The following is a 14,234-nucleotide window of genomic DNA, read 5'->3' as shown; positions in this document are numbered from 1 at the left end:
CCGCCCCAGCCGTGTTCCGCGAGGCCGTGACGGAGTTCGAGGTGGACGCCCGGGCCGTGGCCAAGGCCGGCGGTCCCCTGGTCAAGGCCCTGGTGTCCAACCCCTCTGGAAACGTCACCGAGACCTTCGTGGAGGACCGGGGTGACGGCACCTACCACGTGGAGTACACGCCCTACGAGGAGGGTGAGCGCGCCCGGCGTGCCGGAGGGATTTCGGGGGATTTAGAGAGATATTAGGAGATTTTTGGGAAATTTGGAGGGATTTCGGGGGATTTGCAGAGATATTGGGAGATTTTGGGGAAATTTGGAGGGATTTCAGGGGATTTGCAGAGATATTGGGAGATTTTTTGGAAATTTGGAGGGATTTCGGGGGATTTGCAGAGATATTGGGAGATTTTTGGGAAATTTGGAGGGATTTCGGGGGATTTGCAGAGATATTAGGAGATTTTTGGGAAATTTGGAGGGATTTCGGGGGATTTGCAGAGATATTGGGAGATTTTGGGGAAAATTTGGAGGGATTTCGGGGGATTTGCAGAGATATTGGGAGATTTTTAGGAAATTTGGAGGGATTTCGGGGGATTTGCAGAGATATTGGGAGATTTTTGGGAAATTTGGAGGGATTTTGGGGGATTTGCAGAGATATTGGGAGATTTTTGGGAAATTTGAAGGGATTTTGGGGGATTTGCAGAGATTTTGGGAGATTTTTGGGAAATTTGGAGGGATTTTGGGGGATTTGCAGAGATATTGGGAGATTTGGGGGAAAATTTGGAGGATTTTGGGGGATTTGCAGAGATATTGGGAGATTTTTGGGAAATTTGGAGGGATTTCGGGGGATTTGCAGAGATTTTGGGAGATTTTTGGGAAATTTGGAGGGATTTTGGGGGATTTAGAGAGATATTGGGAGATTTTTGGGAAATTTGGAGGGATTTCGGGGGATTTGCAGAGATATTGGGAGATTTTGGGGAAAATTTGGAGGATTTTGGGGGATTTGCAGAGATATTGGGAGATTTTTTGGAAATTTGGAGGGATTTTGGGGGATTTGCAGAGATATTGGGAGATTTTGGGGAAATTTGGAGGGATTTCAGGGGATTTGCAGAGATATTGGGAGATTTTGGGGAAATTTGGAGGGATTTTGGGGGATTTGCAGAGATATTGGGAGATTTTGGGGAAATTTGGAGGGATTTTGGGGGATTTGCAGAGATTTTGGGAGATTTTTGGGAAATTTGGAGGATTTCGGGGGATTTGCAGAGATTTTGGGAGATTTTGGGGAAATTTGGAGGGATTTTGGGGGATTTGCAGAGATATTGGGAGATTTTGGGGGAAATTTGGAGGGATTTCGGGGGATTTGCAGAGAAATTGGGAGATTTGGGGAAAATTTGGAGGGATTTCGGGAGATTTTGGGGAAATTTGGAGGGATTTCGGGGGATTTGCAGAGATATTGGGGGATTTTTGGGAAATTTGAAGGGATTTCCGGGGATTTGCAGAGATATTGGGAGATTTTGGGGAAATTTGGAGGGATTTTGGGGGATTTGCAGAGATATTGGGAGATTTTTGGGAAATTTGGAGGGATTTTGCAGGAATTTTAGGTGATCTTGAGGGATTTTTGGGTTATTCTGGAGAATTTTGGAGGCTTGGGGGGCATTTTGAGGTTTTTGGGATATTCTGAAGGATTTTGAAAGTTTTTTTGGGGGGATTATCAGGGATTCCCAGTGGATTTAGAGGGATTTTGGTGGATTTGGGATGATTTTGTAGCATTTTGGGGGGGATTTTGGAACATTTTGGGGTCTTTGGTGGAATTTTAAGGGATTTTAAGAGGCTTGGGGTGCGTTTTATGGCTTTGCGGGGTTTTGAGGGATTTGGGGGGATTTTTGGACCACTTGAGGGATTTTGGTGGATTTTGAAGGGGTTCTGCGGGGTTTTTGGGGGATTTTGGGGGGGTTTGGGGTGACCCGTGTCCCCCCAGGCCTGCACAAGGTGGACGTGAGCTACGGGGGGTCCCCGGTGCCGCTGAGCCCGTTCCGCGTCCCCGTCACCGAGGGCTGCGACCCCGGGCGGGTGCGGGTGCACGGCCCCGGCATCCAGAGCGGCACCACCAACCAACCCAACAAATTCACCGTGGAGACCCGGTGAGAGCCCGAGCCCGCGGGAATCCCCAAAATCCCGATGGGAATTCCCAAAATCCCGACGGGAATCACCAAAATCCTGATGGGAATCATCAAAATCCTGATGGGAATCCCCAAAATCCCGACGGGAATCACCAAAATCCTGATGGGAATCACCAAAATCCTGATGGGAATCACCAAAATCCTGATGGGAATCCCCAGAATCCTGATGGGAATCACCAAAATCCTGACGGGAATCACCAAAATCCCAACGGGAATCCCCAAAATCATGAGTGGAATCCCCAAAATCCCGACGGGAATCCCCAAAATCCCGACGGGAATCATCAAAATCCTGATGGGAATCCCCAAAATCCTGACGGGAATCACCAAAATCCTGACGGGAATCACCAAAATCCTGATGGGAATCACCAAAATCCTGATGGGAATCACCAAAATCCTGATGGGAATCCCCAAAATCCCGACAGGAATTCCCAAAATCCTGATGGGAATCACCAAAATCCTGATGGGAATCACCAAAATCCTGATGGGAATCCCCAAAATCCTGATGGGAATCCCCAAAATCCCGATGGGAATTCCCAAAATCCTGATGGGAATCACCAAAATCCCGATGGGAATCACCAAAATCCCGATGGGAATTCCCAAAATCCTGATGGGAATCACCAAAATCCTGACAGGAATCCCCAAAATCCTGACAGGAATCCCCAAAATCCTGATGGGAATCCCCAGAATCCTGACGGGAATCCCCAAAATCCTGATGGGAATCCCCAGAATCCTGATGGGAATCACCAAAATCCTGATGGGAATCACCAAAATCCCGATGGGAATCCCCAAAATCCTGAAGGGAATCACCAAAATCCTGATGGGAATCACCAAAATCCTGATGGGAATCACCAAAATCCCGACGGGAATCACGAAAATCCTGACGGGAATCCCCAAAATCCTGACGGGAATCCCCAAAATCCTGATGGGAATCACCAAAATCCTGATGGGAATTCCCAAAATCCTGACGGGAATCACCAAAATCCTGATGGGAATCACCAAAATCCCGACAGGAATCCCCAAAATCCTGATGGGAATCCCCAGAATCCTGACGGGAATCCCCAAAATCCTGAAGGGAATCCCCAAAATCCTGATAGGAATCACCAAAATCCTGACAGGAATCACCAAAATCCCAACGGGAATCCCCAAAATCATGAGTGGAATCCCCAAAATCCCAACGGGAATCCCCACAATCCTGATGGGAATCACCAAAATCCTGATGGGAATCCCCAAAATCCCAACGGGAATCCCCAAAATCCCGACAGGAATTCCCAAAATCCCAGCAGGAATCCCCAAAATCCTGATGGGAATCACCAAAATCCCAACGGGAATCCCCAAAATCCCAACGGGAATCCCCAAAATCCCATTTTCCCCCCAAGTCTCCCCCCTCACAACCCCAAATCTCCCCCGGCTATGACCCCAAATCCCATTTTCCCTCCATCCTGTGACCCCAAATCCCATTTTCCCCCAAATCTCTCCCTCTCATGACCCCAAATCCCATTTCTCCCCAAATCTCCCCCTTCCATGACCCCAAATTCCATTTCCCCCCAAACCTCGCCCCCCGTGACCCCAAATCCCATTTTCCCCCTCCCGTGACCCCAAATCTCCCTCTCCCATGACCCCAAATCCCATTTTCCCTCCCCCTCCCCTGACCCCAAATCCCATTTTCCCCCTCCCATGACCCCAAATCCCATTTTCCCCCTCCCCTGACCCCAAATCCCATTTTCCCCCTCCCATGACCCCAAATCCCATTTTCCCCCTCCCATGACCCCAAATCCCATTTTCCCCCTCCTGTGACCCCAAATCTCCCTCTCCTGTGACCCCAAATCCCATTTTCCCCCCAAACCTCACCCCCCGTGACCCCAAATCCCTTTTTCCCCCTCCCATGACTCCAAATCCCATTTTCCCCCCAAACCTCTCCCCCCGTGACCCCAAATCCCATTTCTCCTCCCCTCCATGACCCCAAATCCCATTTTCCCTCTCCTGTGACCCCAAATCCCATTTTCCCCCCAAACCTCGCCCCCTATGACCCCAAATCCCATTTTCCCCCCAAATCTCCCTCTCCTGTGACCCCAAATCCCATTTTCCCTCTCCCATGACCCCAAATCCCATTTTCCCCCTCCAATGACCCCAAATCCCATTTTCCCCCTCCCATGACCCCAAATGCCATTTTCCCTCCCCCCCATGACCCCAAATCCCATTTTCCCCCTCCAATGACCCCAAATCCCATTTTCCCTCCCCCCATGACCCCAAATCCCATTTTCCCCCTCCCATAACCCCAAATCCCATTTTCCCCCTCCAATGACCCCAAATCCCATTTTCCCTCCCCTCCATGACCCCAAATCTCCTCTCCCATGACCCCAAATCCCATTTCCCCCCCCCCGACCCCAAATCCCATTTTTCGCCCCCTGACCCCCATCCCACCCGCAGGGGCGCGGGCACGGGGGGCCTGGGCCTGGCCGTGGAGGGTCCCTCGGAAGCCAAAATGTCCTGCACGGACAACAAGGACGGCAGCTGCTCCGTGGAGTACGTCCCCTACGAGGCGGGCACCTACAGCCTCAACGTCACCTACGGCGGCCACCAGGTCCCCGGTGAGCCGGGGAACCTGCCGGAACTCGGGGGAATTCCTGGGGATTTATTGGGGATTTATTGGGATTTATTGGGGATTTATTGGGGATTTATTGGGGATTTATTGGGGATTTATTGGGGATTTATTGGGGTTTATTGGGGATTTATTGGGGATTTATTGGGGATTTATTGGGGATTTATTGGGGATTTATTGGGATTTATTGGGGAATTATTGGGGATTTATTGGGGATTTATTGGGGATTTATTGGGGATTTATTGGGGATTTTTGGGGAATTTTTTGGGGATTTATTGGGGATTTATTGGGGATTTTTGGGGATTTATTGGGGATTTATTGGGGATTTTTGGGATTTATTGGGGATTTATTGGGGATTTATTGGGGATTTATTGGGATTTATTGGGGATTTATTGGGGATTTATTGGGGATTTTTGGGATTTATTGGGGATTTATTGGGGATTTATTGGGGATTTTTGGGGATTTATTGGGGATTTATTGGGATTTATTGGGGATTTATTGGGAATTTTTGGGGATTTATTGGGGATTTATTGGGGATTTATTGGGGATTTATTGGGGATTTATTGGGAATTTTTGGGGAATTTTTGGGGAATTTTTGGGGATTTTTGGGGAATTTTTTTGGGATTTATTGGGGATTTATTGGGGAATTTTTGGGGAATTTTGGGGAATTTTTTGGGGATTTATTGGGGATTTATTGGGGATTTTTGGGGATTTATTGGGGATTTTTGGGGATTTTTTGGGAATTTTTGGGGGATTTATTGGGGATTTATTGGGGATTTTTGGGGATTTATTGGGGATTTATTGGGGATTTATTGGGGATTTATTGGGGATTTATTGGGGAATTATTGGGGATTTATTGGGGATTTATTGGGATTTATTGGGGATTTATTGGGATTTATTGGGGATTTATTGGGGATTTATTGGGGATTTATTGGGGAATTATTGGGGATTTATTGGGGATTTATTGGGGATTTTGGGGGAGAATTTTTGGGGATTTTTTGGGGATTTATTGGGGATTTATTGGGGATTTTTGGGGATTTTTGGGGATTTATTGGGGATTTTTGGGGAATTTTTGGGGAATTTTTGGGATTTATTGGGGATTTATTGGGGATTTTTGGGGATTTATTGGGGATTTTTGGGGATTTATTGGGGATTTTTGGGGATTTATTGGGGAATTTTGGGGATTTATTGGGGATTTTTGGGGATTTTTGGGGAATTTTTGGGGGATTTATTGGGGAGTTATTGGGGATTTATTGGGATTTATTGGGGATTTTTGGGGATTTATTGGGGATTTATTGGGGATTTATTGGGGATTTATTGGGGATTTTTGGGGATTTATTGGGGATTTATTGGGATTTATTGGGGATTTATTGGGATTTATTGGGGATTTATTGGGGATTTATTGGGGAATTTTTGGGAATTTTTGGGGAATTTTTTGGGGAATTTTTGGGGATTTATTGGGGATTTATTGGGGATTTTTTGGGGATTTATTGGGGATTTATTGGGGAATTTTTGGGGAATTTTTGGGGATTTATTGGGGAATTTTGGGGATTTATTGGGGATTTATTGGGGATTTTTGGGGAATTTTTGGGAATTTTTGGGGAATTTTTTGGGGAATTTTTGGGGATTTATTGGGGATTTATTGGGGATTTTTTGGGGATTTCTTGGGGATTTATTGGGGAATTTTGGGGATTTATTGGGGATTTATTGGGGATTTATTGGGGATTTTTGGGGAATTTTTTTTGGAATTTTTTGGGGGATTTTTGGGGATTTATTGGGGATTTATTGGGGATTTTTGGGGATTTATTGGGGATTTATTGGGGATTTATTGGGGATTTTTGGGGAATTTTTTTGGGGATTTATTGGGGATTTATTGGGGATTTATTGGGGATTTATTGGGGATTTATTGGGGATTTATAGGGGAATTTTGGGGAATTTTTTGGGGATTTATTGGGGATTTTTGGGGATTTATTGGGGATTTATTGGGGATTTATTGGGGATTTATTGGGGATTTTTGGGGAATTTTTGGGGATTTATTGGGAATTTTTGGGGAATTTTTGGGGAATTTTTGGGGATTTTTGGGGAATTTTTTTGGGATTTATTGGGGATTTATTGGGGATTTTTGGGGAATTTTTTGGGGAGAAATTTTGGGAATTTTTGGGGAATTTTTTGGGAATTTTTTTGGGGATTTATTGGGGGAATTTTTTTGGGGATTTATTGGGGATTTATTGGGAATTTTTGGGGAATTTTTTGGGGATTTTTGGGGAATTTTTGGGGAGAATTTTTGGGAATTTTTGAGGAATTTTTGGGGAATTTTTGGGGATTTATTGGGGATTTATTGGGGATTTATTGGGGATTTTTGGGGAATTTTTGGGGAATTTTGGGAGAATTTTTGGGGAATTTTTGGGGAATTTTTTGGGAATTTTTTTGGGGATTTATTGGGGATTTATTTGGGATTTATTTTGAATTTTTAGGGGGATTTTTTTTTTTGCGATTTTCGGGGATTTCATTTTGAATTTTGGGGATTTTTTTTTTTTTTGCAATTTTCGGGGATTTATTTTGAATTTTGCAGAATTTTTGGGAATTTTTCCCCTTGATGACCCCTAAAACCCATTTTTTCCCCCCCAAATCCACCCCACACTCCCTAATTCCCATTTTTTCCTTCAAACCCACCCCACACTCCCTAATTCCCATTTTTTCCTTCAAACCCACCCCACACTCCCTAATTCCCATTTTTTCCTTCAAACCCACCCCACACTCCCTAATTCCCATTTTTTCCTTCAAACCCACCCCACACTCCCTAATTCCCATTTTTTCCTTCAAACCCACCCCACATTCCCTAATTCCCATTTTTTCACCCCAAACCCACCCCACATTCCCTAATTCCCATTTTTTCCCCCCAAACCCACCCCACACTCCCTAATTCCCATTTTTTCCCCCCAAACCCACCCCACACTCCCTAATTCCCATTTTTTCCCCCCAAACCCACCCCACACTCCCTAATTCCCATTTTTTCCTTCAAACCCCACCCCACACTCCCTAATTCCCATTTTTTCACCCCAAACCCCACCCACACTCCCTAATTCCCATTTTTTCACCCCAAACCCGCCCCACATTCCCTAATTCCCGGATTTTCCCGCCAGGGAGCCCGTTCCAGGTGCCGGTGTCGGACGTGGTGGACGCGTCCCGAGTGTCCTGCGGGGGTCCCGGGCTGACCCCCGGCCACGTCCGGGCCAACGTCCCCCAGACCTTCACCGTGGACACCTCCAAGGCCGGCGTGGCCCCGCTGGACGTCAAAGTCCAGGGCCCCAAAGGTCAGCAGGGGGAATTTTGGGGGATTTTGGGGGATTTTGGGGGATTTCGGGGTTGCCCTGTGGGATTTGGGACCTCCTTTCAGTAATTTCTCGTCTACCTGTGGAGACTTCCGTGTTACTCTACAATGTTTTCGACCCATCCCACAACACCCCCACCTTCCCTAACTCTCTAGAACACCCCATAAAAACACAAAACAAACCCCATAAAACCCCCCAAAAACCCAAAAAAACCCCATAAACCCCCATAAAACCCCCATAAAACCCCCATAAAAACCCCAGAAAACCCCATAAAGCCCAAAAACCCCATAAACCCCCAAAAAACCCCCATAAAAACCACAGAAAACCCCATAAAGCCCCAAAACCCCATAAAACCTCATAAAACACCCCAAAAACCCTATAAAGCTCTATAAAAACCCCATAAAGCCCCAAAAACCCCCATAAAACCCCCATAAGAAACCCATAAAACCCCCATAAAAACCCAAAAAAACCCAAAAAACCCATAAATCCCCATAAAACCCCCATAAATACCCCCATAAAACCCCAAAAAACCCCATAAAATCCCCATAAAATCCCCATAAAACCCCCTTAAAACCCCCATAAAACCCCATAAAAACCCCCATAAAACCCCCATAAAACCCCCATAAAACCCCCATAAAAACCCCAAAAAACCCCATAAAGCCCAAAAAAACCCCAAAAAACCCCCATAAAAACCTCAAAAAACCCCATAAAGCCCAAAAAAACCCCATTAAAAAAATCCATAAAACCCCATAAAACCCCCCAGAAACCCATAAAGCTCTATAAAATCCCCATAAAGCTCTATAAAAACCCCATAAAGCTCTATAAAAACCCCATAAAGTTCTCTAAAAACCCCATAAAACCCCCATAAAACCCCCAAAAACCCCATAAAAGCCCCAAAAAACCCCAAACCACCCCATTTTCCCCCCCGTCAGGCGTGCTGGAGCCCGTGGACGTGGCGGACAACGGCGACGGCACGCGGCGCGTGTCCTACGTCCCGTCCCGCGAGGGACCCTACACCATCTCCGTGCGCTACGGCGACCACGAGGTGCCCCGCAGGTGCGCCCGGCGGGGACCTTTTGGGTGGCTCCCCAGGGGATTTTGGGGTGTCCTGACCCCCGAAATTCCTCCCCAAAAGCCCCTTCAAGGTGAAGGCGCTGCCCACGCACGACGCCAGCAAGGTGCGGGCGAGCGGCCCCGGGCTCAACACCACGGGCGTGCCGGCCAGCCTGCCCGTGGAGTTCACCATCGACGCCAAGGACGCCGGCGAGGGGCTGCTGGCCGTGCAGATCACGGTGCCCGCGGGGTTTTGGGGTCCGGGGGGACGGGGGGGATGAGTTTCGGGGGTTTTTTGGGGGGTTTTTGGGAGGTGGGAGGTGATGGACGGGGGGTGGTTGTGGTGGCGCGGTTGGGTTTCGTGGTGGAGGGGAGAATTTTTGCGCTCTGGTGGCCCCACAGTCCTTAATTTCCATTTTTTCCCCCCGAAACTCCATTCCACATTCACTAATTGCCATTTTTTTTACCCCCAGACCCACACCACATCCCCTAAATCCAAGTCTTTTGCCCCTCAGCATCCTGAAGGGAATCCCACAGGACCTTGACCCCACCCAGGATCTCTGGGCTCCTTTTTCTCAGCCCTAAAATCCAACCCTGCACCCAAAACCACCCAATTTCTCATTTTCCACCTCCCAACCACCAAAATTCCCATTCTCACTTCACCAATGGCTGAAATTCCTGCTTTTTCCCCTCAGGAACCTGAGGGGAATCCCAAGAGAGCATGACCCTAGCTGGGATTTCTGGGATCATTTTTCCCAGCCCTAAAATCCAACCCCACACCCAAAACTGCCCAAATTCCCATTCTCACCTCTCCAATGGCCAAAATTCCCACTTTTTTCCCTCAGGAAAAGCTTTTTCCCCTCAGGATCTCGAAGGGAAGCCCAAGGGAGCATGACCCCACCTAGGAGCTCTGAGATCCTTTTTGCCAGCTCAAATTTTCATTTTTCCACCTCTCAACCACCAAAATTCCCATTCTCACCTCAACAACTGCCCAAATTCCCATATTCACCTCACCAACGGCCAAAATTCCCACTTTTTCCCCTCATGAAAAACTCCCCTCAGGATCCTGAGGAGAATCCCAAGAGAGCATGACCCTACCTGGGATTTCTGGGATCCTTTTTCCCAGCCCTAAAATCCAACCCCACAACCCAAAACTGCCCCAATTCCCATTCTCACCTCTCCAATGGCTGAAATTCCCACTTTTCCCCCTCAGGATCCTGAGGAGAATCCCACGGGAGCTTGACCCCACCTGGGACCTCTGGGCTCCTTTTTCCCAGTCCCTAAAATCCAACCCCACACCCCAAAACTGCCCCAATTCCCATTCTCACCTCTCCAACTGCCAGAATTCCCACTTTTTCCCCTCATGAGCAACTTTTTTCCCTCAGGATCCTGAGGAGAATCCCAAGAGAGCTTGACCCCACCTGGGATCTCTGGGCTCCTTTTTCCCAGCCCTAAAATCCAACCCCACAACCCAAAACTGCCCAAATTCCCATCCTCACCTCTCCAATGGCCAAAATTCCCACTTTCTTCCCTCAGGAAAAGCTTTTTCCCCTCAGGATCCCGAGGGCAATCCCAAGAGAGCTTGACCCCACCTGGGACCTCTGGGCTCCTTTTTCCCAGCCCTAAAATCCAACCCCACACCCAAAACTGCCCCAATTCCCATTCTCACCTCTCCAACTGCCAGAATTCCCACGTTTTCCCCTCAGGATCCTGAGGAGAATCCCACGAGAGCATGACCCCACCTGGGATCTCTGGGCTCCTTTTTCCCAGCCCTAAAATCCAACCCCACACCCAAAACTGCTCAAATTCCCATTTTCATCTCTCCAACGGCCAAAATTCCCACGTTTTCCCCTCAGGATCCTGAGGAGAATCCCACGAGAGCATGACCCCACCTGGGATCTCTGGGCTCCTTTTTCCCAGCCCTAAAATCCAACCCCACACCCCAAAACTGCCCCAATTCCCATCCTCACCTCTCCAACTGCCAGAATTCCCATTTTTCCCCCGCTCAGGATCCCGAGGGGAAGCCCAAGAAAGCCTCGATCCGGGACAATCAGGACGGCACCTACACCGTGTCCTACGTGCCGGACATGACGGGGCGCTACACCATCCTGATCAAATACGGCGGGGACGAGATCCCCTACTCGCCCTACCGCATCCGCGCCGTGCCCACCGGCGACGCCAGCAAGTGCACGGTCACCGGTGAGCCCCGACACCGGGGAGAACCCCCCCGAAAACTGGGAGAGAACACCTCAAAAAACGGCGGAAAAAAACGGCCCCAAAAACCACATGGGAACCTCCCACCCTCCCCATCACGAAATTCCACTCAGGAACGGGGAGGGGGCACAACCCTGCTGGGAAAAGGGGCACTAAGGGGGGGAAAAGGGGATTTTTTTTGGGGTGTTTTGGGGGGTTTTGGGGGGTTTCGGGGGGCTCACGGCTGTGTCTCACTGGATTTCTTGCTTCTCTGCCCACACCCCCCCACGCCCACCCCCCCCACGCTGTAGTTTCCATCGGAGGTCACGGCTTAGGTAAGAGCACGGCTTGGTTCGGGGGGGCAGCATGGCCAAAAAACCCACCTTGGCACCCCAAAATCCAGCCCCCCTCGCACCCCAAAAACGGCCCAGCATGAGGGGAAAGGGGGGCAGCAGGGGAGGGCGTGAGGGTTGGGCTGGGAGCGGGTCTGGGGTGGGAGGAACCCGAGTTAAATGGTGGGACCCACCCCAGGATTGTTGATGAGGCGGCCCCAAACTCAGTTAATGGTGGGGAGCCCCAAAATTTAATGATGGGAGACCCCCAAAATTAATGATGGGAGACCCCCATGATCTCAGTTAATGAGAGACTCCCCAAAATTAATGATGGGAGACCCCCATGATCTCAATTAATGAGAGACTCCCCCAAAATTTAATGATGGGAGACCCCCAAAATTAATGATGGGAGACCCCCATGATCTCAGTTAATGAGAGACTCCCCAAAATTAATGATGGGAGACCCCCATGATCTCAGTTAATGAGAGACTCCCCAAACTGAGTTAATGATGGGGAGCCCCAAAATTTAATGATGGGAGACCCCCAAAATTAATGATGGGAGACCCCCATGATCTCAGTTAATGAGAGACTCCCCAAAATTAATGGGGGGGGACCCCCATGATCTCAGTTAATGAGAGACTCCCCAAAATTAATGGGGGGGGACCCCCATGATCTCAGTTAATGAGAGACTCCCCAAACTCAGTTAATGATGGGGAGCCCCAAAATTTAATGATGGGAGACCCCCAAAATTAATGAAGGGAGATCCCCATGATCTCAGTTAATGAGAGACTCCCCCAAATTAATGATGGGAGACCCCCATGATCTCAATTAATGAGAGACTCCCCAAAATTAATGAAGGGAGATCCCCATGATCTCAGTTAATGAGAGACTCCCCCAAAATTAATGATGGGAGACCCCCATGATCTCAATTAATGAGAGACTCCCCCAAAATTTAATGATGGGAGACCCCCATGATCTCAGTTAATGAGAGACTCCCCAAACTCAGTTAATGATGGGGAGCCCCAAAATTTAATGATGGGAGACCCCCAAAATTAATGAAGGGAGATCCCCATGATCTCAGTTAATGAGAGACTCCCCAAAATTAATGGGGGGGGACCCCCATGATCTCAGTTAATGAGAGACTCCCCCAAAATTAATGATGGGAGACCCCCATGATCTCAATTAATGAGAGACTCCCCAAAATTAATGATGGGAGACCCCCATGATCTCAGTTAATGAGAGACTCCCCAAAATTTAATGATGGGAGACCCCCAAAATTAATGATGGGAGACCCCCATGATCTCAGTTAATGAGAGACTCCCCAAAATTAATGATGGGAGACCCCCATGATCTCAGTTAATGAGAGACTCCCCCAAAATTAATGATGGGAGACCCCCAAAATTAATGATGGGAGACCCCCATGATCTAAATTAATGATGTGGGACCCCCTAAAATTAATGATCAGAGACCCCCCCTGACTGCAGTTAATGAGAGACTCCCCAAAATTAATGATGGGAGACCCCCATGATCTCAATTAATGAGAAACTCCCCAAAATTAATGATGGGAGTCCCCCGTGATCTCAATTAATGAGAGACTCCCCAAAATTAATGATGGGAGACCCCCATGATCTCAGTTAATGAGAGACTCCCCAAAATTAACGATGGGGACCCCCATGGTCTCAATTAATGATGGAGACCCAATGGGTTCCTGTTCCAGATATCCCCAAATGGCTCCTGTTTTGGGGTCCTGGTCCCATTTTGAGTTTCCCGGTCCCATTTTGGGATTCCTGGCCTCGTTTTGGGGTTCCTGGTCCCATTTTGAGTTTCCTGGTCCCATTCTGGGATTCCTGGCCCCGTTTTGAGGTTCCTGGTCCCATTTTGAGATTCCCGGTTGTGTTTTGGGTTTCCTGGCCCCATTTTGGGTTTCCCGCTCCCATTTTGGGATTCCTGGCCCCGTTTTGGGGTTCCTGGCCCCGTTTTGGGGTTCCTGACCCCATTTTGGGTTTCCTGGCCCCATTTTGGAATTCCTGGTCCCGTTTTGGAGTTTCTGCTCCTGTTTTGGGATACCTGGCCCCATTTTGGGTTTCCCGGACCCATTTTGGGATACCTGACCCCATTTTGGCATTCCTGGCCCCATTTTGGCATTCCTGACCCCATTTTGGGATTCCCGGCCCCATTTTGGGATTCCTGGCCCCATTCTGGGATTCCTGGCCCCGTTTTGGGGTTCCTGACCCCCGGCTCCCGCAGGACCGGGCCTGGGCCCCACGATCCAGCTGGGCGAGCAGACGCTGATCACGGTGGACGCCAAGGCGGCCGGCAAGGGCAAGGTGACCTGCTCGGTGTGCACGCCCGACGGCTCCGAGGTGGACGTGGACGTGGTGGAGAACCCCGACGGCACCTTCGACATCTTCTACACCGCGCCCCAGCCCGGCAAATACGTCATCTGCGTCAGGTTCGGCGGGGAGCACATCCCCAACAGCCCCTTCCAGGTCATGGTGAGTGAGAAACGGGGAGAAAATGGGAAAAAACGGGGAGAAAATGGGAAAAAACAGGGTAAAATG

General features: G+C 48.8%; 1 protein-coding gene across 2 annotated transcripts in view; it reads left to right on the top strand.

The window, feature by feature from the left end:
* The window catches only part of FLNA (filamin A), a 96,889-nt gene that overhangs the window by 45,293 nt on the left and 37,362 nt on the right, over window positions 1-14,234 (top strand). Inside the window, exons 22-30 of one of the 2 annotated variants that reach the window (XM_077789744.1) lie at window positions 10-183; window positions 1,963-2,125; window positions 4,592-4,752; window positions 7,907-8,077; window positions 9,028-9,151; window positions 9,231-9,387; window positions 11,158-11,347; window positions 11,653-11,676; window positions 13,921-14,168. In XM_077789744.1, the coding sequence (XP_077645870.1) occupies window positions 10-183; window positions 1,963-2,125; window positions 4,592-4,752; window positions 7,907-8,077; window positions 9,028-9,151; window positions 9,231-9,387; window positions 11,158-11,347; window positions 11,653-11,676; window positions 13,921-14,168 (1,412 nt within the window). The remainder of the gene's footprint in view (window positions 1-9; window positions 184-1,962; window positions 2,126-4,591; window positions 4,753-7,906; window positions 8,078-9,027; window positions 9,152-9,230; window positions 9,388-11,157; window positions 11,348-11,652; window positions 11,677-13,920; window positions 14,169-14,234) is intronic. The other variant, XM_077789743.1, reaches the window with a different exon arrangement.

The sequence above is a fragment of the Lonchura striata genome, chromosome 36 (assembly GCF_046129695.1).
Source record: "Lonchura striata isolate bLonStr1 chromosome 36, bLonStr1.mat, whole genome shotgun sequence".
Classification (NCBI taxonomy): Eukaryota; Metazoa; Chordata; class Aves; order Passeriformes; family Estrildidae; genus Lonchura; species Lonchura striata.
This window is presented reverse-complemented; position numbering and strand designations above follow the sequence as displayed.